General features: G+C 42.0%; 1 protein-coding gene across 2 annotated transcripts in view; it reads left to right on the top strand.

Annotated features, from left to right (window-relative positions):
* The window catches only part of STK4 (serine/threonine kinase 4), a 48763-nt gene that overhangs the window by 3316 nt on the left and 23821 nt on the right, over positions 1-21626 (top strand). The window contains exons 3-11 of one of the 2 annotated variants that reach the window (XM_063172227.1): positions 408-536; positions 2716-2830; positions 3333-3497; positions 3900-4067; positions 4634-4771; positions 5431-5559; positions 5984-6037; positions 7800-7986; positions 20189-20346. In XM_063172227.1, coding sequence (XP_063028297.1) covers positions 408-536; positions 2716-2830; positions 3333-3497; positions 3900-4067; positions 4634-4771; positions 5431-5559; positions 5984-6037; positions 7800-7986; positions 20189-20346 — 1243 coding nt within the window. The remainder of the gene's footprint in view (positions 1-407; positions 537-2715; positions 2831-3332; positions 3498-3899; positions 4068-4633; positions 4772-5430; positions 5560-5983; positions 6038-7799; positions 7987-20188; positions 20347-21626) is intronic. The other variant, XM_063172228.1, reaches the window with a different exon arrangement.

Genomic DNA, 21626 nt, shown 5'->3' with positions numbered 1-21626 from the left:
TCTGCCTGGCTGCTGTAAGTAAAGAAGCTGGAAATAAGAGTGATAATATCTGACAGGAACAAGCAAGCCTCTCTGACCAGAGCTGTAGTTCTTGCTGATGCTCAGCTTGTACTCTATGCTGGAAAAAGAGACTTTTTAGGTGTTGAATTTGTGTGAAAGGCCATTCCAAAGCTATGCTCAGTTTAATGATGGTGTGCTCTTTCCTCACTGTCTGTTTGCTGATTTATTTCTATTACAGTGTTTAAAAGCTAGTGGGCTGATTATTTACATTAAAATACAAAATATTTTTAATAAAAGGATAGTTAATGTTTTACCTGATGGTTACACTCACAAAAAGCAAAACAATAACATTTATATTTTTAAAACATTACTATATTCAGTATTTGTTTTCACGTTCTGTTTTCCAGTTCTTATGGCAGTGTATTCAAAGCCATCCATAAAGAAACGGGTCAAGTTGTTGCAATTAAACAAGTTCCTGTGGAATCTGACCTGCAAGAAATCATCAAGGAAATCTCCATAATGCAACAATGTGACAGGTAAGTGTGTGTTCCAAAACCTTTTACTGGGACTCAAGGAAAAGCATCACCTGTGACCTGGCATTTAATCAAATTAGAGCCATGATCTTGTGTAGGAGCATTGCGGGTTAGGACAGTGGGAATGGAGAGCAGAGATCTCTGCAGCCAGGGCTGGAAGTTGGGGTTTATTGCAAAGGGCCTGGGGACAGGGCCCTGCTGGGAGCTGCCAGACACAGCTCAGAGCAGGCTGAGAGAGGAGAGGGGGAGAGAGGGTGAGAGGATGAGAGAGTAAAAGCATAAGAGAGCGAGGTTCCCGTTACAATACAATAAATCTTCTTCTGTGCTGAATATTCTGATTCTCACTAACCAATCTAGTACAATATACAAATCCTACAGCATTTACATACAGCCTATAAGAATCACTACATTAGCATACTGTGTTACATTTTAAACCCTAAAAATTCCTCTTTGGGCCCCTTCTGCCAAGCTGTGGGGTCTGCTCTGAGCCTTGGGCCTGTCTGCAGGCAGAGGGTGTTGTTCCATCAAAAGGGGATCACCTTCAGCTGGCCACACCATTGTTTTCCAATTGTTCAGTAACTGAGGTATCTCAAAGCTTGCTTTCATTTCAATCTCGCTTATAGTTTCTATATTCTCAAAACCTTTTGCCAGACAGTCATATTTATAAGGTTTTCCCGTTTCATCTTCCCCAACAATCTTGCCTTGGTGCTGCCTTCCCAGCAAGGCATAGAAAACTGTCAGAGGGAGGTTTTTTGTTTCTGTTTTAAAGGGCATGTGGATGAGAGCCGCTGATGCATGGCTGCTCTTGCGTGTGCACAGCTCCGTGCTGTCACCTGCTCTGGTGGCAGGACTGTCCTTCCTGCTCCTGTCCTGCCTCTGCAGGCTCTGCTGCAGTGCAAGCTGATCTGAGCATCCCCTGAATAACCTGCTGGCAGCTCTGTGATGGTTGTTGTTCCCCTTTGTGCATGTTTTTATAGGAAGAAGTGCTGCAGTGATTTAGCTAATGAAGAGCTTGTGGGTAGGGAAGACCCTCTCAAAGTGCAAAGCTGAAGGTTTTAAATACACTCATTTCTTCTGGTATTGTGAATATGGCCTTAGGAAACACTACTTTGAAGGACTTCCTGTGTGGAAAGCCATTTAAAATAAATTACATGAGCAGTATAAAACTGTGGTCCCAGTCACTTACTCTACTGCATTCCACTCTCACTGTAGTTAAATGAAGATGACTTAGGGGCAGGCAGCAGAGTGTATCTTGAAAAGAAATTGTTCCTGAAAAATCTTACTGTGTAACTTGAAATGCATTACTACTTTCTCTTAAATTAAATATTAGTGTTGTAAGGCCTAAAGTGAGACCTCAGAGTTGTGAACAGCAGAGGGAGTGAATCACTGGAGCATCACATTTTCTGTGCGAGCATTAAGGGACACTGCAGTGTGACTGACCTGCTAGTTTTAAAGCTTTTTCATTAGAAAATGTTCAGCAGAAAATAAATTAAACACGCTTTTGTTCCTTAGCTCCCTTCCCATCAAATCAGGGACAGTCTTTCTGTTAGTTTCTGCTTTACCTTTTCCAGAGGACACATGGTTTTTCTGAGCAGTGTACTTTACTAGGTTTTTTGCTTCTTGGGCAGCCAGAAAGCTGACTGAGGCAGTCTTAGGTTGTGCTGAGATCCTAAAATATACCCTGGACTAAATCAAAGAGACAAGTAGGTTCACGTGGTAGTGGGGGAACATTTGTCTTTATGAGCATGATAGTTATTTTCCAGCAAATTGTGGGCTTTATTTATTGTTTCTGTTTGTCTGCAAATGTTCTGCAGAAAAACCCCCTTTTCCAGGGGCTGCTGTGGCCTGTTTCCCATTCCCTGTCCTGCCCCAGCACTGACCCTGCTGTAGCCTGGTTCAGACTGAAGGCTAATCACCCCTTGTTTCCGTGGGATTTGTGGGACAGTTTAGCTCCCTGGAGTGACTTACTGGCAGGTCATGTGAGCCCTGCTGTGGGAGCAGGCTTGGCAGGACTGGGGAGCCCTGTGCAGAATTCAGGGTGTTCTGGAATGCTTCTGCCCTGGGTTGGCACTTCAGCACTGAGTTTCCAAAACGTACTCAGGGTCTCTGCAGTGTATTGTGCTTATTCAGTGATGCTGGTTCCTGGTGTCTGACCCTTTGTTTTGTCCTTCTTTTTTCCTAGTCCTCATGTGGTGAAATACTACGGCAGCTATTTCAAGAACACAGACCTGTGGATAGTCATGGAGTACTGTGGTGCTGGATCTGTGTCTGACATTATTCGGTTACGAAATAAAACTGTACGTGTGTCCTTTCTCTTTTGAGGGCAGGGGTGGGACTGTGGGTGCAGTATGAGTAGTTAGGGCTGAATTCTCAGAGTTCAGTGCCTGACACAACCATTGGCCATAACTTGAGAGATGCAGGTCCTTTGTTACTCTGAAAATGACAAAATTGATTGCACTGAGTTTTGGTTCTCTGGACAATTTAATTGGTGTGTTTGTTTTCTTGAAAACCCAGATTGATTCCAAGTAAGACCCTACTTTGCCTTACTTTGGTTATTTCAGGATAAGAATTACAAGCTGAGAAAAGGTTGTGGCATATGAAATGAAGTAGTGTGTTTATGTATGCTGGTTGTGATCTAATTCTGCTACATAAGTCACTAACTAATTCCCCATTGGTATGGCAACCTTTAGTGAAGGCAATTAAGTGGCAATTAGTGAATCTCAGTAAAATACAGACCAAAGCACAATAGTGCTGTGTCTCGTCCACTGGCATGCTGGCAGTAACTCTTCCCTTCTTCAGCTCACAGAGGAGGAAATTGCCACAATAGTGCAATCAACACTGAAAGGACTCGAGTACCTGCATTTTATGAGGAAAATACACAGGGACATCAAAGCTGGAAATATATTGCTAAATACAGAGGGACATGCTAAACTTGCTGATTTTGGAGTGGCAGGACAACTTACAGTAAGTAAAACCAGGGTGGCTGTGTACATTTCAGTTTGTATTTTTAACCTGTGTGTGTGATGGGAATGTGGAGCTGGACAAATTGTTCATAGATGGTTTTTAGCACTTTGCACCATGAGATGCTAAACCAGCAGCAGATTAGAGCAGATCTTCCTCTGTGGAAGCTGTTACAACTAAGTAAGGGTTTGCAATAGCATTTGCTGCTTTTTTTAGTACACTTTTTAAGTTCTGTGAGCACATTTTAATTGATCTTTGCAGACTTCTCTATTCTAGTCTTGCTGAGCCTAATAATCTGCATGCGTGCAAGATAATTGGGGTGATAATTAATGATGATTAATCTTTAATGACTGTTTATGGCTAATACAGTTGCTGTTGTCTGGATCTTTATCCTTTTCTCCTCAGGACACCATGGCAAAGCGGAACACAGTCATAGGGACCCCATTTTGGATGGCTCCAGAAGTGATTCAGGAAATTGGATATAATTGTGTGGCAGATATCTGGTCCCTGGGAATCACTGCAATAGAAATGGCTGAAGGAAAGCCACCATATGCAGATATTCATCCCATGAGGGTAAGGACCGTGGCCTTAAATGTGTTGCTGTATGGAAAAGGTTTGATATCATAGCTGGCTGAATCATATATCAGCATGCAATCTTGTTTTTAATATATAGAACAAGTTGTTGTCTGTCAGCTCTTTGTACTGTTGATTAAATTAAAACAGGTCTTTGTCAAGAAGAATCTGCATGGGAATAAAAAAATCACAGTTCTCTTCTGTTAAGACATAGCTGGTGCTTTGTGTTGGATGTAAAGGGTATTTCCAGCTGGGTTATGCAAAGTGGATTTTTAATTTTTTTTTTTTTAATGCAAGCACAAATTTTAGGGACTGAAAAATGTCAGATTCACACTTTTGGGGCCCATAATGGCTCTGCCAGATATGAGCACCTAGTGAGAAAAGTCTGTTTTCCTGCTGCTTGATCCCTGTGACCAGATTTGTGTGAAATATTGGCACAAACTCCTCAGGGGCAGCACCTGGAAAAGTCACTGTTCTTTAGTACCAGCGTGTGTTTGGGTGTATTTCTGTTGAATCGTTGGTTCTACGCTTTGCTGTGGAAATCTGAAATACTCTCCTGCTTTCAGGCCATTTTCATGATTCCTACCAATCCTCCTCCAACGTTCCGGAAGCCGGAGCTGTGGTCGGACAATTTCACAGACTTTGTGAAGCAGTGTCTTGTGAAGAGCCCGGAGCAGAGAGCCACTGCCACACAGCTGCTGCAGGTCTGCTTTTCCCAGGAGAGCACAAACTCTGGGGGAGGCTTGCCCAGGGTGGCTCTTGAGATGCTGGTTTTGTTTCTTGCTGCTCCTGCTCACTGCAGATTGTACTTTTTAGTAACTTGTTATAAAAATTTCACACTCAGCTTCAACTTCTCAGTTCTTTAAGAACCAGTCTGACTTCAACTTCCTCTGTCTTCTCTGGGGTGTTTTTGTTGTTTTGGCTTTCAGAGTTTGTTGTTGGTTTGCTGGTTTTGTTTGGTTTGGATTTGTTGTTTTACTTTCAAATTCCCACCAGCACTGCCAAGAAAGTGTCTCTTAAAACACAAAACAGGGCAGGCTGAGTGTAAGTGGTTGCTCAGAATGTTCCAGGCATGGTAATGGTCTGTGTAATTGATTCTTGACAGCTAAGCTAAGGAAAGAAGTAAGTGGAGCTGTGGGTGGTGAATGAGCCCAAGGTCTCTCATCAGTTGTGCCCTTGGAGCTTGATCTTGTTTGGGGGGTGGAAGTTCTCCCTCCTGTGCCAAACAGAAGGACTGGGTAATTATTTTAGTAATGTTTCGAGTTAAACCTTAATTTGATTTGAAGTAGGCCATAGTAACCGTGTTTTACTGTTCTGTCCTGCTTTGGATGCAATGCTTATTTGTTTTTAAAATGTTTCTCAGCATCCATTTGTTAAAAGTGCCAAAGGAGTATCAATTCTGAGGGACCTGATTAATGAAGCAATGGACATCAAGCTGAAACGCCAAGAGGCACAGCAACGTGAGCTGGATCAGGAGGATGAAGAAAATTCAGTGAGTATTTAATAGCAGCAGTGTGCAAAGTCCAAACTCTCACTCCTTTCAAAAGGCTTAACTGCTTCAGGTTTTGTTTTTGCAGTATTTTGTCCAATTGCCAGTGGATTTGACTTAGTTCTGGAGTTTTCTACTTTATGAGTGTAACGTGATGGTTGGTCCCTGCTCAAGCTGTATTTGAGTGGGACAGGCAGCATGAGTGGGGTCCTGTTCACCTTACAGTGTAGCTTGAGGCTGGGCTACAAAGTGCTGTATGCAGAAGACTTGATTAATTTTCCCAGTTGGATTCTATTATTTATGCAGTAGTGAGAATGTTTTCATTGTAGGTTCAGGTCTTAGACTGCTCTCCTTGTACAGAGTAATAACATCATCTCTGATGCACTGTGATATAAGTCTGTTGTGTTGTTTTACTGTTGTGCTTTAGAACATCCCTTATAGAAACTTTCTTCTGCACAAGAGCAACCGACAGAAGCCTGAGGTGAGGGCATGGGAAGTGTTCAGGGCTTGCTGTGGATTTCAGTTTGGCTCTCTGTTTCAGTGGTTACAGCATGTGGATTTGGGAAGCATGTTGAAAACTGGTTTTTGAGCCTCTGCCTGCTTCAGCCTGAGTAAAAGAAATGGGCAGCACAAAGCACTGTGTGCCAGCCCTGCTCAGGGGTGACACGTGAGCAGCATGGTCCCTGGTGTCTGTGCTGAACACATTGTGCATCTGGTTTTGCACCCAGGACTGGGTATTTATTCAGTGTGGAAGTAACTTTATTGGTCACATTGCCATGATGTCAATTCTATGAGTACTGTCCCCACCCTGAGTTTTGTCTTTGCCATCCCTTCTTCCTTTCTGACTGATCTGGGGTCACAGAGGTGGTGTCTGTGTGGTGGAGTTGAGTCCTCTCTGTTGGTGTGTGTGTTCTCCTGAAGCTTCTCTACTCCGTGTCTGCCAGCAGAAAAGCTTCTCAAACACTTCCCAAGTGACGTGAGAACTTCTGATGCAGTCCTTTGCTAAATGATGTGTAGCTAACAAATTTATTACTTCCTCTCACCCACTCAACTCCACACAAAATTAATTCTCCTCTATTAGCATCTTGTGTAGTTTTCTCCTCTCTTGCTGTTGGTTTTGAGGTTGGAAAGTAAATTTTATAGACACTCTTGACACAACAGGTAAAATGCTGGGAACACCAGAACATGGAGAGGTGACTTCTCTCTTTCCATGACACTGAGATGGAATATTAGAGCTTGATGTGCAACACCTGTGTGCTTTCCTTCTAACATTAACACAGATCAGTAAGGCCATGGTCACATAAAGAATGTGAACTTCATCCTGAGAACAAAACAGGAGCATCTCAGCTAAGGTGAGATGCCTAGAAACTCTACTGTAAACCTGGAAAGGGACTTCTGTTCCTGCTGTTGGATAGCTGGTCCACAATTTCAAGAAACCAAATGGATTGTGGAAATCTTGACCCAGTTCTTCATGAAGTCCTAGTCACAATCCACACTTAGTGAAGCACACACCTGATGGAACTGCCACCTTTGGCTAACATAACCCTGCCAGGAAGTTGTTCTGCCGGAATTGGTTTGAAGAGGTTGTGTTTTCCTACAGAATCAGTCTCCTAAGCCTTGGCAGCAGTAATTCCAACTTTTTTTATTAGTCCCTTTAAGCAAGTGGAAAGATAAAAAGTAATTTTCACTGAAAAAAAGTTACCCAACTTTGATCATTTGTTTGAATCCTTTTAAAGATTTGTAAATGTATTTAATTTTTTTTCAGTGCCCTTGAAGTTTATAATGAGTAAAACTGCCTAAATGTTAGAAATAGAAAGAAAAACAGGATGAGGGGCTTTTATTTCCATGTGCTACATACTCTCCAGACTTAGACCTCAGTGAGCTGTACCACTGGAGACTGAGGGTTAGGGTCAGCTCTCAGAACTGCCTGCATGTATAGAAACACTAATGACTGATTGAGTGCTCAAATCTACCCTTTCAAACACTTCAGCAGCTTAGAAATGAGATAAACTTCTCAGTGCAAGTTGTATTTATCTGTTCTCTTACTTATCATGCTGGCAGAAAAGTATTCATTAGTTTTCATTACCTGTTTGGAGATGACAGGGAGAGAACAAAGTGCATAAACCAAACGTTGCTTCTGTGTGTGTCTGTAAAATAACCCCTCTGAATTAGTGTGACTTAAACACAGCCATTCCTCATGGCACTTCATCAGTAAAATCTGTGTTTGTGGCATGTTTGAACAGGAGGAGGATGAGACAGATTCAGGCACCATGGTGAGGGCGAGTGGAGATGAAACTGGCACAATCAGAGCTGTGAACACCATGAGTGATGGAGCCAACACCATGATAGAGCACGATGGCACCCTGGAGTCCCAGCTGGGCACAATGGTCATCAACACCGAGGACGAGGAGGAGGAGGGCACCATGAAAAGTAAGGAAACATCTCTGACTTCTAGAGAGTATTTCTTAAAGCTTCATGCGGGCTATGATATGTATTCCCAACCTGCTTTGATAGTTTTGGTTGATTATTGTGTCTTTTGGATGTAGGGAGCCAAACTTTTAGGTCAGTGCTCTCTGAGAAACCTTCCTAGGCCCAAGCCTTCCTAGGCTTTCAAGCCACGGCATAGCTGAAGTGCAATTTCCACAATTTCCACAAGCTTTTGTGTTAATCAAATAAGATCTGATGCTTGCTAGTAATTTGGGGTGGTTTTTTGTCACTTCTCTTTTGCTGGTCTTGTATTTTTCACAGGATGTAGAGGGAGACTCTAACAAGAGGTTAATCACAAGATGTGTGTTGCTTTAGATGATGATCTGGCTGTAACCTGACCTCTGAAAGCTGAGGTCTGTTTTAGGAGTGGTGCATTCAATGAAGAGACAGATTTATGAAATGACAGATACATTGAAGGCTTCATCACATCAGGACATGCAGTGGGAGGGGTTGGCCTCTCTGGAGTGGTGCTCTTCCTTTGTGTCACTGCAGGCACTGAGGACAGCCCACTGAGCTGTGTTTCAGACAACCAAGGTGAAATCCATACTGCCCTAAAAAACCAGGAAAGCTTACTAAAGCCACAAGCCTTGTCAGAGGATGTGAGATTTAAAATTATGTGACTGACAGTCTTACAGCTTGAGCTGGAAAAGGGTTGAAAATGTTTCTTTGATAAAAGAAATGGCAGGGAGAGCCTTCCTAGAAAAGTATGACTACAAGAAAAGGAATCTTTTCTGAATTATGGGTTCTCATAGAAATCCTTTTCCACTGGTTTGTTAAGCTCCCAGTCCTGAGGCAGAGGCAGTCAGGGATGACTCAATGGCCAGCCTGGACGTTTGTTTGCTCAAGGATTGGAGAAGGTGCTGACTGAGGGCTCAGCAGTGCTCAAGTATGATCACCACATGCAAGGCTTGTTCTTTTGGCTCTGGCACTGCTTCCAAAGGCTTCCTTGGCCAGCTGGTATTGAGCCTTTGGCTGTTCTTCACAGGAGTTTGGAAGAAGCCTTTCCTCAGGAATATCTGTGCTGAAAGCTTCTTCCCTGTCAGGGCCCTTTGAAGCTTGTGAAACAATGCTGGGTTTGAGAGGGAGATTTCAGCAGAATCCCTTTGAAGATTTTTCCAAACTTTGATAAACATCATTCAGCTCATTAAAACCCAGAGATGTCAGTCCATGTTGCAGCTTGGGGCAGCAAAGACATTGGTGTGGTGGGACAAGGTTGGTCTAGCAAGGAGATGGATGCAGCAAAAATGTTCTCCAAAGAAAGGGACATTTCAGTGGCATTAAATAAACCTGGTGAAGCTGCAGTTTCTTTACAAACAGCCAGCACTGATAGTCTCTCATCCTCAGTGTGTATTGTTCCATTTCATGGCTCGCAATATCAGAGGTTTTGCTGCCTGGTGCTCCTGCACTGCCAGCACTGTGAAAAGTGAAGCACCTCTTGGATTTATGTTCCATTTTTGACATGTGCTTATCTTCTCTCTGTCTGTGAAAGGCTGCAGTGCTTGTGTCTCAAAAGCACCTGGCGCCGTGTGTGCAGTGGTGTTCAGAGGCTCGAGGAGATAGTTTTATAGGATGGATGGATGGATGGATGGATAGATAGATAGATAGATAGATAGATAGATAGATAGATAGATAGATAGATAGATAGATAGATAGATAGATAGATAGATAGATAGATAGATAGATAGCCAGCCTTTGATAGTCTCTCTTTATCAAGGTCACCCAGGTTTTGAGCAGAGTTTCAGGGCTGCAGCGATGCCTTCGGCACAGGGCAGCCTCTCCCCTCAAGAGGGAGCTCCACAACAAGCTCTGGCGCCTCCAGAGCTCCGGGACTGCAAAGTGCAGATTTATTTCAAACCCTCCTTAGACTTCAGGTTCCTTAAGAGCTCGCTGCTCCTCAGCTGCTGCTGTGCAGGGTGTTCACAGCCAGGTGTGGCAGAGATGCTGCAGCAGCCCTGGAGGTGGTGCCTGGCACTGGGACCCTTCCATGCCATGGGCTTCACACAGCAATGCCCACTCAGCCCATTTATTCTGCATTTTGCCTGCTTGTACCTTCATTCCAGCAAATCTGATGTTAATGAAAATGATAACCTTATCTTAACACCCTTTTCTCCTCCTTTTTGGTGTAACTCTGAAATACTGAGAGCACTTCTCAGTTTGTTTTGGGGATGCAAGGCAGTGTCTCTGAGCAGCTTGCCCTATGTGAGGATTCCCTGCAGCTCCATTTTTCAGCTTGCCACTTACATATTCATAACATTCAGTTAAATGCATTGGGCCCTAAAGCTCATCAGCCTGCTGCAGAACCCTCTGGAGAAAATGTTTTTTTGAAATCTTAAATATAAATGTAATAATGCTGTTTGAGAACAACTGAATTTTAAGGAGCTTCATTGAATCATATTTTTAAAGGCACCTATAATTTTTTTTGGCAGTTTGTCTTATGACTCACAATAGAACCTATTTTAAGTCAATAAAAAACTTCTGGTTTGTTTCTTTACATGGTATTATAGCTTCCCTAGGTGTCCTGGGCTTTTTAACTGTAGGTTTCTGAAGTTGTGTTCTAGCCCTTCCTTCTAATTAAAAAGTATAAATCTGTATCTTAACGAGATTTTTGTTTGGTTGTATTTCTTTTTAATGTAAAAAGTGTATAAAGTGTTGTATTTCCGTGTTTTATAGATAGGATTGTCTTAGAAATCTCTAGCAAACAACTTCCAATTGCCTTGAAAGTGCAAACAACTTCCAGTAGGCTTGAAAGTGATTCTTACATAAATCAGTCTGTGACTTCTTAGCTCAGACGAATCTTAAATTCCAGTATTTTACAATAGAGGGGAAGTTTTGTTTTGCAGTCAATTGAGCTGTAATTGTGTTTGCCTAAATTCTTTCATTTGCTTGGCTTTATTCTGGGCACTCAATATAAATAGTCAGGCATCATTAAAAATGTCACTGTGACATTCTGTTACACATTGTGAAAGCACTCAAGTGATTGCCTGAGACTGCAGGTACTAAATTGTGCTGCGACACATTTTACTTCGAAATCGATTGCTGAAAGATTACTTATGGATTGCAGTTAAACTATTCCAGGAAAACTTTAAATGCAGCTGGAGAACTATAGATGAGCAATGATTTGTAATAACAGGCATTTCCATTGTGCTTGAGAGCTGGAATAACTTTGGGGCTGTTAATATGTCTGCAAATGTCATTTTTAAATTTTTTCTATGGGAGAATATATAGTGCTAGTAAACAGTGAAGCATTTTTTATTCTTTATACTTTTACTCTTCCTTTTTCTGCTTTACTTGCTGTACTTGTTTAGATAGTGGAATCTTGGCATGGATTTGTCTCTTTAAATCAAAGAGTGGAACATAATTTTATAATAATGTTGCCTTCCTTGAACACTGCAATACAATCAGATCCAAGTGAAATTGGATCTAGTTTGTCTAGTACTGTAGTCTGCCCTATTTTCTCTGTTAAAGTACATCTTGCTTGTTTAAGCATCAAATAATTGGTGAATTACACTGGAGGAAGCAGAACTGCCAGCAGCAGTGTGAGTTGGGCTGTCTGGTGTTTGGGTTGAGATGAATGAGGGATCTGGAGACAGGGGAAGGATTGTGGATTTGGGGTTTTTGTTCATGTGGCACACATTCAGTACAGGGTCTGGTGCAGAAATACACCAGAAGCTTTAATATCACTGTTGTCTGTACCTTGATAATGCAATGTGCTGGTAAAAATTATTTAGAGTCTGTAAATGTTAAAATAAAAAAAAAAAAAATCCAGGCTTCATTCTTACACAGTTTGAGGTGGCTTGGGTTTTGTTGTGCTTTTACCATGCCCACACTGCTAAGCATGGTTGTGTCATTTTAAAAAAGTATTTCCCCTTTTGAGGGGGAATTGGGCTTCATTAGCAAATTAAATGAGCTAAGATGCAAACTTGGCAATTTCCTATTTGAAAAATGATTCAGAGTAAGCTTGTCATCTTGGTGGCTGTGTGAGACATCCAGTGGGTGACACTTAAACCTGAGCCAGAGAAATGTTTCTGCCAAGACTCAGGAAACATTTTTTCCCCGTGAATTAACCTGAGATTTTTCACATAAAGCATTGACTGTAAAACCTGCAGTGTGAGCAGCAGAACGAGAATGGGTGGCCGAAGGATTATGTGATTGCATTAATATTGTAATTGACTAAAGTATTACTGATGTATAGCTGAGGTAGCTATAATATATATCATTAGTTGTCCAGAAAAGTGCACTGGCACTTCATCCAAATTGCTCATGCAGCTACTGTGGAGAATAACTCTACATCTTGTCAGGATTTCCATCGTGTCTGTGTCAAAGATACTGACCAAAGGTTCTTGTTTTGCCTCTGCTTTTCTCCATGGACAACAACAGCTCTTTGCAGCAGCTTCCCACTACTTAGTGTTATTGATGTCCAGTGGTGCAGTTCTGTGTTTAAAGCAAATTGGTCCCTTTAGTCATAACTGAACCATAAAACACTCCCAGCATTATAATGCATTTAAATAACGTGCTGCTTATACCAACTCCTACATTGATTAAATTGTTCTCGAGCTGTAAGAATCATCCTACTGCCACTCTTGGGGTGTGGAGAATACAAATCTGAACAGAGAAATGTTCCTGTTGCTTTCTGACTTTTAATAGCAGCCTTGCTGGCAAGTTTGACATAAGCAGTGGCCAGCAAAATTTGCTTAAAGAGTATTAAGCTTTGTGAACATGCAGACAGCATTTCTGAGGGATGGGAGGTGTTGTGTGTGCTGTCATTTTGTTGTGGGGATTTTGTTGTGTGTTTTGTTTTTCTTTTGGAACACTGGCCCTCGTAATTGAAATATTGGCTCTGTGCAGGCTGGAGAATGAGGGGAAGTTAATCCAGGATCTGAGGGGGATGCTTATCTCCCTTTGGTTGTCCTGCACATCTGACAAAGCTTCATTGCTAAGACAAAGTTAATTACCTGTTTATCTTGTCAGAGATACTGAAATTGGGGAAAGGGTGTATGTGTTTAACAGAGCTATTTTTGCTGGTTTTAACAGTTTATTATTGAGCACTCCTGTATTTAGTTAGAAAGTAGGAGATTTTTAATTTTTTTCTGGACAGAAGCATTTTTCTTGGAGAAAATGGGGGATGTGGTTAACAGGGTCCTGAGCACTGTGCAGGAGGCAGAGTGCTTCAGGAGACTCAACCAAGAGACAGAATAGTAGTAAATCACTCAGTAAGTACATCTCTGTCCCATGCACATTCATGCATTTGCACATACAGGCAAACTGCAGCCTACCTGTCTCTTCTAAGAATAAGCTCCCTCCCTACTGGATCAAAATAAATCCTGGAGAAAGCCTTACTCCTAAGCAGGAAGAAGAAAAACTGTAAACTCTTAAATTCCTTCATTGCAGAAGTTCAAAACCAAATTTGTTTCTACCAGCAGATTTTTCAAGCTTCGGCAGAAAAAAATGTTCATTGCAATGTTGTTTTCTGCTCTCTCTAGATAAGCAAATGAGTTTCTGGCTTATGAATAGGAGGGAGTCAGGAAGTGCTTACTTGGTTCTGTGCCATCTGGGGAGCCTGAGCTCTTACCCACAGGTGCTGGATGTGAAGCCTACATCCCTGCTGATGAGGGTGTTCCTCATTAACATTGATGAGGAGCTGAGCCAGAGGATGCAGAGTGGGAAATGTTCACATTTTGTGGATGCACCTTCACATCTCACTGTCTGTCACGTGCAGTGGCTGCTGGACTCAATTAGCAATTCAGGATAATGAAGTGAAAGACATGAGGTGGCCACTGAAAATCTGTGGTGGAGGAAGGAAGCTGCTCTGTATTTATAATCATGTCTGAGATTTGAAGCAGAGGAGATATAAAAGGAGGTAACCTGACCTTAAGCACCTTCAATTACTGTGAGGATTTCCTCCCCTATTTTTGGAAGGGTTCTCACTATAGATGTTGCAGCTTTGGGTAAGTGTTGGGGCTCTTCTCCTTAGATGTCTTTCACACCTTATTCATTCATAGGTTGATTTTTGTGTTCATTTAGGAGTTTCTTATTAATAGCAGAAGCTGTTGGGAGTGTTTTGGTTTGATTTAATTTGAGACAGGCCATAATTATGAGGAGACTTGTCCTCATAAAGAGATAAAAAATGTTGCGTGTTCTGCTTTTAATGTGAGGAAATTTCAGGTGCTCTTGCCATGGGATGAACTTATTAACGATGGAGCAATTTTTGCTCTGGTTGAATAATTTGACATCTCTCTGCTCTGCTGCTTAAAATGACTCAGTCCTCTTCAGACTGTACAAATTATGCTGTCCAGCTGCTAAAGTTCATCTGTGATCTCTAAAAAATAGCCCAAAGCAAAGAAAACTGCAGTTCCATTTGGAATTTAATATTAATGAAGAGTTGCTTACACATGACCATCAGGCACTCTTTTTGTGCATCCTAAGTATGTATTTCCCGTCTCAAAGTTACATAATTGAATATAAAGCAGCAGCTTACTGAGACTAGTGTGGACTAAGGCTTAGTAGAGGTTGCAGCCTCTGAATTTTTGACAAATGCACATACATATACCAAGGATCATGTCTTAGTTGGAAATCACTAATCACTTAGCTGATCGCTTCATTGTTTCTGATTTATGTCAGCTTCATTGTAAATCAGTTTGTAGCATTATCTCCTGACTGTGCCCAGCCGTAACTCCAGCTCCAATTTTTGTGGTATAGGGAGGAAATCCAATCATTGTGACTTCAAGAACAGGTATTTGAGTGTTAACTGTATAAACTGCACACAAAATGTGTTCCTGAGGTTATCTTACTCTCCCTCTCATGACAAGCTTTGTAACTCCAGAATATTCACCCCAGGTAGACCTTAGCAATCCCTTTCAAGAGGAAAGAATAATAAAACAAGGATTTTTCTGATGTCAAGTTTGAGTAGAGAAGAATAATTTTGGAGAAAAGCAGAAATTTTAGTTTCATTGCTCAGCAAGCTTGTTCAGATAGATAGAAGGCCTTTGTAAATCTCACTTTCTTTTTGAAAGCATCCTTTGAAGCTTGTAAGCTTCTGAAAATTTTCAATTGTGAGAGCTAATTTGGCAAAATCAACGAAATGAGTCTTTTGATTTCTGGGGCTAGATGATAACAAGTGATCTGGTTCCATGGATATTCTTTACTGCTGAGTATGAAAAGTAAATCTCTTGCTGGTTTGATTGACTGGGCTGTTTCTTCTTTATCATTCTGCTTTCTCTGCAGCATCATATGGAAATGCAAATGGCTTGGAGGCTCTCTACACCTTCTTTGTCATCTTTTGCTTCATGTGAGGTGGTTTGTATGCTGCAGCCAGCCCCTAAGACTGACCTATTCCGTCCCCTCAATTATTCAGACTTTTTTGGAAAGGAGTGGACTGTTGTTCAGTTTTTTCCTTACAAGTTGCCCCTGCTGTAGCCTGGCAGAGGAGGGGATCCAAGTGCTGGTTTCTTGCAGAGCCCTGCCTGTACCTGTCAGTTGTCTTTGGGCTGTTTGTGCTTGCAGAGGGACCTTGCCACGTGCAGTTGGACGTTGCTTTCCAGTGCTGAAGGACAGCACAGAAATGAAAATTTACAGGGATATTTGTTGTGCTCAACTCAGAGCATTCTCTACCTTTGGACCCACTAGTTTCACACTTTTTTCTGTTCTCAGACACAATAGTACTGGTGTTTTTATACTTTTTAAGCATGACTTTAAAACCGTGTGAGTTTTCCATGGAGGGCTTCTGCTCTTCACAGAATGCAGGCTGAGCTCTGAGCAGCCCTCCCTGCTCTGCACAGCCACTCTGAACCTGCAATTCTGCAGTCAGTTGGACCAGCCCCAGCAGAGCTGTGGTGTTCCATTTGTGTAATTAATATAGCTCCTAAAAGATGACTGCATATCTAAATGATAGACCTTTAATGGCTCCAGGGAGCTCTCATGGCTCATCCTTAGAAGCAACTCTTTAGATTCCAAAATAGATGCAACAGTGAAGCCTTTCTTGTCACCACAGGGTGACCTTCTCATAAAAGGCTCTTCTCCACCACAGTTGTGATCTCACTTGCTGTCAAATGTTCATATTTTAGCCTAACCCTATAAAATTAGGAAGTTAAATGCTTTTTGGCACGGCTGCATTTGGTGCGGTGTCATCTTTCAGCAGCATCTGCTTCTGCAAATAGCAGGGATCGATTTTGGTCTTTGGCTGCCTGTTATCAAAATTTTAAAGATATGGTGGTGTGACTCTTGTGTTGAATTAATAGCAGGTCATCTTTGGAAAGATGACACTGCTGCTAAGTGCTAAGATTGACGAAAAGAAGTTCAGTTGTGCTGGGATGATAATTGATTTGGTGTAATGTCTTTCTGTCTCCAGGAGCGTTTCTGTCCATCTTGCTGCATCCACACCCCTACAGAGATCATAGCAGCAACTAAAATTTCAGATATCTTAGATCTGCATCACAGCTATTTCTCCTTTTATATTGCCATCTCTTTTTTCCCCCCATTTTTTTTTGTCAGTTAGCAATCTCTGCTTCATATCAGTTAAAAAACAAAGCAGCACTGAGACGCAGTGTAATGCGTTGATGTGTGGAAATGTACTACAATTGATGACTAAATGTACTTAAATTGGTGACTAAATGTATTTAAATTGGTGACTAAATGTTGCTTGTGTTTGCAAGGCCTAAGGTGCTGCAGGGTGAGAGGTGTCTGATGGTGGGTATGAAGAGCATGTGCCACAGAAGCACTTGGGTGGGCAGGGAGCTCTGGTGTTCATCATGCTGATTCCCTGTGTGCAATTGTCCCTGGAATGGGACAAGTGCAAAGTCAGATCTGGTTGCTCCAGGCCTTGCAAAGTCACCCCAGTCCCATTCTGTTGCACAACCATCCTTGCTGTGAAACTTCCTTCCTTTTGTTCAGCCGAGTTACCCTTTGCGGCACTTCATTTCCCCTTGTCCTCTCACTGGGAGATCTCACAGAAAGTTCACTGCCCTGCACTTCAGGAGAGCAGATTTTGGCCTCTTCAGGAATAAGTTTGGTAGAGTATCATGGAATAAAGTCATGGAGGGAAAAGGGGCCCAAAAAGCTGGTTCAAAAATCCAAGGGTATCTTCCTCCAAGCTCAGTAGCAATGCATCCTGACAGTGGGAAAGTCAGGCAAAAATGCCATGAGGACTGCATGGATGAACAAGGATCTCCTGGACAAACTCAGCCATAAAAAGGAAGCCTGTAGGGTAAAAGCAAGGACAGGTAGCATGGGAGAAATTCACAGAGATTGTCCGAGCAGCCAGGGATCAGGTTAGGAGAGCTGAAACCCTGATAGAATTAAGTATGGCCAGGGGCATCAGGGGCAGCAAGAAAATCTTCTACAGGTCCATAATTTTCCCTGTTCTTCCTTTTGTCACTGACAGCCCTGAGCTGTGTGGTGCAGGTGGCATGCTGGATTAAGGGGTGCCCTCAGTGGGACCTGGGCACACGGGAGAGGTGGGACTCTGCAAATCTCTTCTGCCCAGTGCAAGTGCTGCAGTTCTGGTAAAACACAAGATGTGAGGAAATGAGCATGGTTATTTTAACTGACACCCTGAATTAAGTTCTGTTTTGAGTGAACAGTTTTTTAGGAAGTAAATAGACAAGAACTGAATAAGCCAATGTCACTGGAGTGAAACATTTGCTTTCACAGTCTCTTCTGCTGCAAACAGTGATCTTCGAAACAGAATACAAACATGATTTAGATTTTCTCTTTTTCTCCCCCTAGGAAGTCTTAATTGTTGAGACCCAGGCTGGCTGTCAGTGAGCTGTGTATAGATTAGCCTGACTAGTTATGAATTCCTCTCTTTCTACAAAATTAGTTGGTGTTAAACATTGCCATGACTGTCCATAATAACTTACCTCCTGCTTCAAGCAGGCTGAGCTGCAGCAGGGTACAAGGGGTGTGTTTACTTCATTCTAAATAAATGTTTTATCACTCAGCAGTAATTGGATTGTGATTGTATTTCAGTAATTATTCCCAACAGCAAAGCTGTTCTCCACTTTGCAGACGTGTTCTCTGCCTGACCTTCACGCTGCTGGTCTGAAGGTGTCTTTCTTGATCTAATTATGTATGATGAGTTCTTTAGTTTTGTTTTTTAAAATAAGGGGAACTACTGCCAGGGGTATAATAATTTGTCTTTGCTCCAGTTGTCATGGTGCAAAAGTATCAGCACTTCAGTTCATGCTTGAGCTTTTAGCTGGCCCTGGAGAGGCAGAATGATGCATGGCTTTTTCAAAATGCATCCTGACATTTAGGGCTGTGCAGAACCACACTTCTCTCAGTATCACAACCCAAATATCCTGCCAAGATTTCTCATACTTTGTAGAAATTTGTTCTATAGACAAATAATTTCCTAGTGTATCTTGTAGCTGACCAAGGACTTCATCCATTTCTCTGAGGTTCAGACAGAGTCTGCCAGGGAAGTTCTGGATCACTAGGTGGCAATTTTGTATGCAAGAATAATATTCTGTGATTAAATCTTAATGAGTTTCCAGAGCAGCTAATATTTTTTCAAGAGGAAAGCGCTGCTGGATGTCCTCAGAGAGGACTGGTTTGTGACAGCCTGCCTTCTGTACAGACTCTTGTGGGAGAGTCTCTGCATTACACAGACCTTGCCAACCCATCACAGGACATCCCCTGTGTGCCTGTTGGAAGCTCTAAACTCTTGGTTGGTTGCCTGCCTGACAGATTATATTTATTTCAAACGTATGGCATTCAGCACTGAACTTATTTCTGCACTCCAGACTTTAGGCTGTTCTGATGCCATTTTCTGCTAACTCCAGCCCTGATCCTGCTTTCTGAAAATTGTGGTTTCTGCATCACCTAAAACATATGTTTCAAGTATGAGTAGCTTATTCTGGAGAACCTTGTGTTGCAGAACAGAAGCATTCAGTGGGTTACAGTGCTTGCTTCCGTGCTGCTCACAGCTTTTGGGGATTTCAGGAGCAGGGCAGTGGCACTGAGCTGTGAGCAGCCTGCAGCTGTGCCTGCAGCTCTCGTGGTCCTGTGCTGCAGCCCTGTTAAAGCACATTTGCTGCCTCTTACTTTGGACTGAGACTCTTCAGGAATTAGCTGTGCTGAAGCTCAGGACAGCCCAGTTTAGGTGTGCACAGCTGGGCAGCACCTGGTGCTGGACTGGTTGCACTGATGAAGAAATCTTCCCTTGGAGATGCTGGAAGCCTTGTAACCTTGACTTGCTGTGAGGTTAAATTTCATGTTTTCTTCCTGTTTTGGCTTTTTTTTTTTTGTTGTTGCTGTCTGTGTTGGGAATTAGCATTTCCATCCCCACACATTTCATCACTTCCTTCCTTACTGTGCTGTCATCACCCTACAAATGAAGCCGCCCTCCCATTTCTTATTACCCCAAGTTTCTTAATTAGAGCCTAGTAATGAATGGTTCATCTGTATAGCTGGCTTGTTGAGTCTAAGTCTAAGCATTTCTTCCACTAAGAAAGTTGGTTCTAAGTCTAAGCATTTCTTCCACTAAGAAAGTTGGTTCACAAGAGCTAATTTACAAAAATAAAACTAGGGCAGTAAACTTGATCACCTACTGACTATTTATAAAAAGAAAAAAAACCCAAATTTTGAAAGCTAAATAAGCCTTTCCACCCAAACAATATAGTAAAGTTGACTGCTTCTACCCAAGGCAAATTTTGTGGTATTTATAAGGTGTTTGTGGTCTTTGAAAGCCTCATTTTTGTCCTGTTCACAAATGTGAAGGTGAGTTTCTTGTAAAGCAGCAGTGTTAATTTTGAAGTTTGCTTCTTTAGCAGTGCATCCTGGCTGGGATGGAGGAGCCCAGCCTGTCTGGCCAGCAGCTGCTCCGTTCTGGCATTCAGGGCATGGGCTTGGTTACCTGGAGTGCTCTGGCAGGGATGGATTGCAGGTCGAGAGGCCAAGGCCTCCAGCACTGTAATCACTTCTGTGCTGGGCTTTCAGCTCTCCTTCTGCACTTTTCTCTCTCTCTGCCGTCAGTTTTATGATGGAAAAGCTGCTGAAAAATAGTATTTTAGCAAGTAGTTTAGCAGTACTGTGTGATTTAGTGTGTGCTAAAAAAAATAAAATCACTTCTGGGTATGATATAGGGCTGTATAACCAAAATTGTATTTTTCAAAACAACAATTTTTTTTCTTATTTTTAATACTTCCAGGGAGGGATGAAACAATGCAGCCAGCCAGACCATCATTCCTTGAATACTTTGAACAGAAGGAGAAGGAGAATCAAATCAATAGCTTTGGGAAGAATGTTTCTGGCCAGACAAAAAATTCATCTGATTGGAAAGTACCACAGGATGGAGACTACGAATTTGTAAGTCTATACTTTGAAATTCAATCAGTGTGACAATCTTTAAGAATTTTAGTCAGCTGCCATGAGATTATTTCTTGTTCTTAGTCTGACAGACTAATGGAAACTTGAGGAGGTTCTAATTGCTAATGCATTTGGATGGGGCATTTTGAAAAACTGGTTTTCTTTATGTATTTCTCAGTAATCACAGCCAGTCATTATCTGTAAACGTTCCTTGTTTAAAAGCAAACAAAGGAACAAAAAAGCCTGAGGACATGAAGGTATAAGCTGTCTTGCTTTACTTGCCCATTATGCATTTACAATTAAAAAAAAATAATTCCAGATGGCAGTTGGAAAATGCAAATCCTCAGTGTCTAGTGTTTGACAAAGAATAGCGTTAGAACTATTAAATTTCCTTGTTTTTCTCAAGCTTTGGCACTGGATTTTGTTTTATTATACAAACATCAAGCTTGTCTTCATTTCTCGTTTCAAATCCTTATTTTCATTCTTTCTTCCTAAGGCTGACGTGCTCAGAAGTTTCAGGAACTTCTCAGAAGTTCAAAGAAAGACCCGTTATTCATAAATTTGATTTCAGTTTTTGTGTGTGTGTGTGTGTGTGAGGATGTAAAATTTCATGTTTGATTTCGGAAAGCCAGAAGATACTGGGCATTGTTCCCTCCTCATTTTTCTGCAGTGATCTTTCACTGTGGGCACTTTTTGCCCTTTCAGTGCCTGCCTGTGGTTCAGGCTGTCACTCTGGCAGCAGCTGGTGATATTCACCCCCCAAACTGTGCAAAGCAAATTCCCTCTGCTGTTCACAACTTGGGGAGATGCCTCCCTTCAAGGCTGGAATAACAGCTGGAGCTTTTCTTTCTCTTGCTGTAGATTGTATAGATTTACTGCTGTTATTTTGTTGTCTTTGCTCCTGCTTTTCTTATTTTCTTGCTCAGGCTGCAAAGAATAGCTGAGGGGACCTCCTGCATTCCCTCCCTCGTAGCCCTCTGCACTCTTATCTTTGTTATCTTTGGTCACTGCATAAATGAGTTTTGTGCAAAAATAACCCTCAAGCTGCCTGTGTCTCACAGGGCCCGGGCCCAACACACCATTCCAGTCGAGTCAGATACTTCATTTATCTCATTCACCTCGTGCTGTACCTTAATTGAATGATAAACAATTGGTTTTTAATGAGTGGCATTTCCCAGGAGACAAGGGCTGCTTCAGAGGATCTTCAGAGTTTTTTGTAGTCTGCAGGGGATGGCCCAGGGGGAAATTTGCTGTAATTATTTTCCTTTCTCATTGGGTTG

Source organism: Melospiza melodia, chromosome 19 (genome assembly GCF_035770615.1).
Source record: "Melospiza melodia melodia isolate bMelMel2 chromosome 19, bMelMel2.pri, whole genome shotgun sequence".
NCBI classification, from domain to species: domain Eukaryota; kingdom Metazoa; phylum Chordata; class Aves; order Passeriformes; family Passerellidae; genus Melospiza; species Melospiza melodia.
This window is presented reverse-complemented; position numbering and strand designations above follow the sequence as displayed.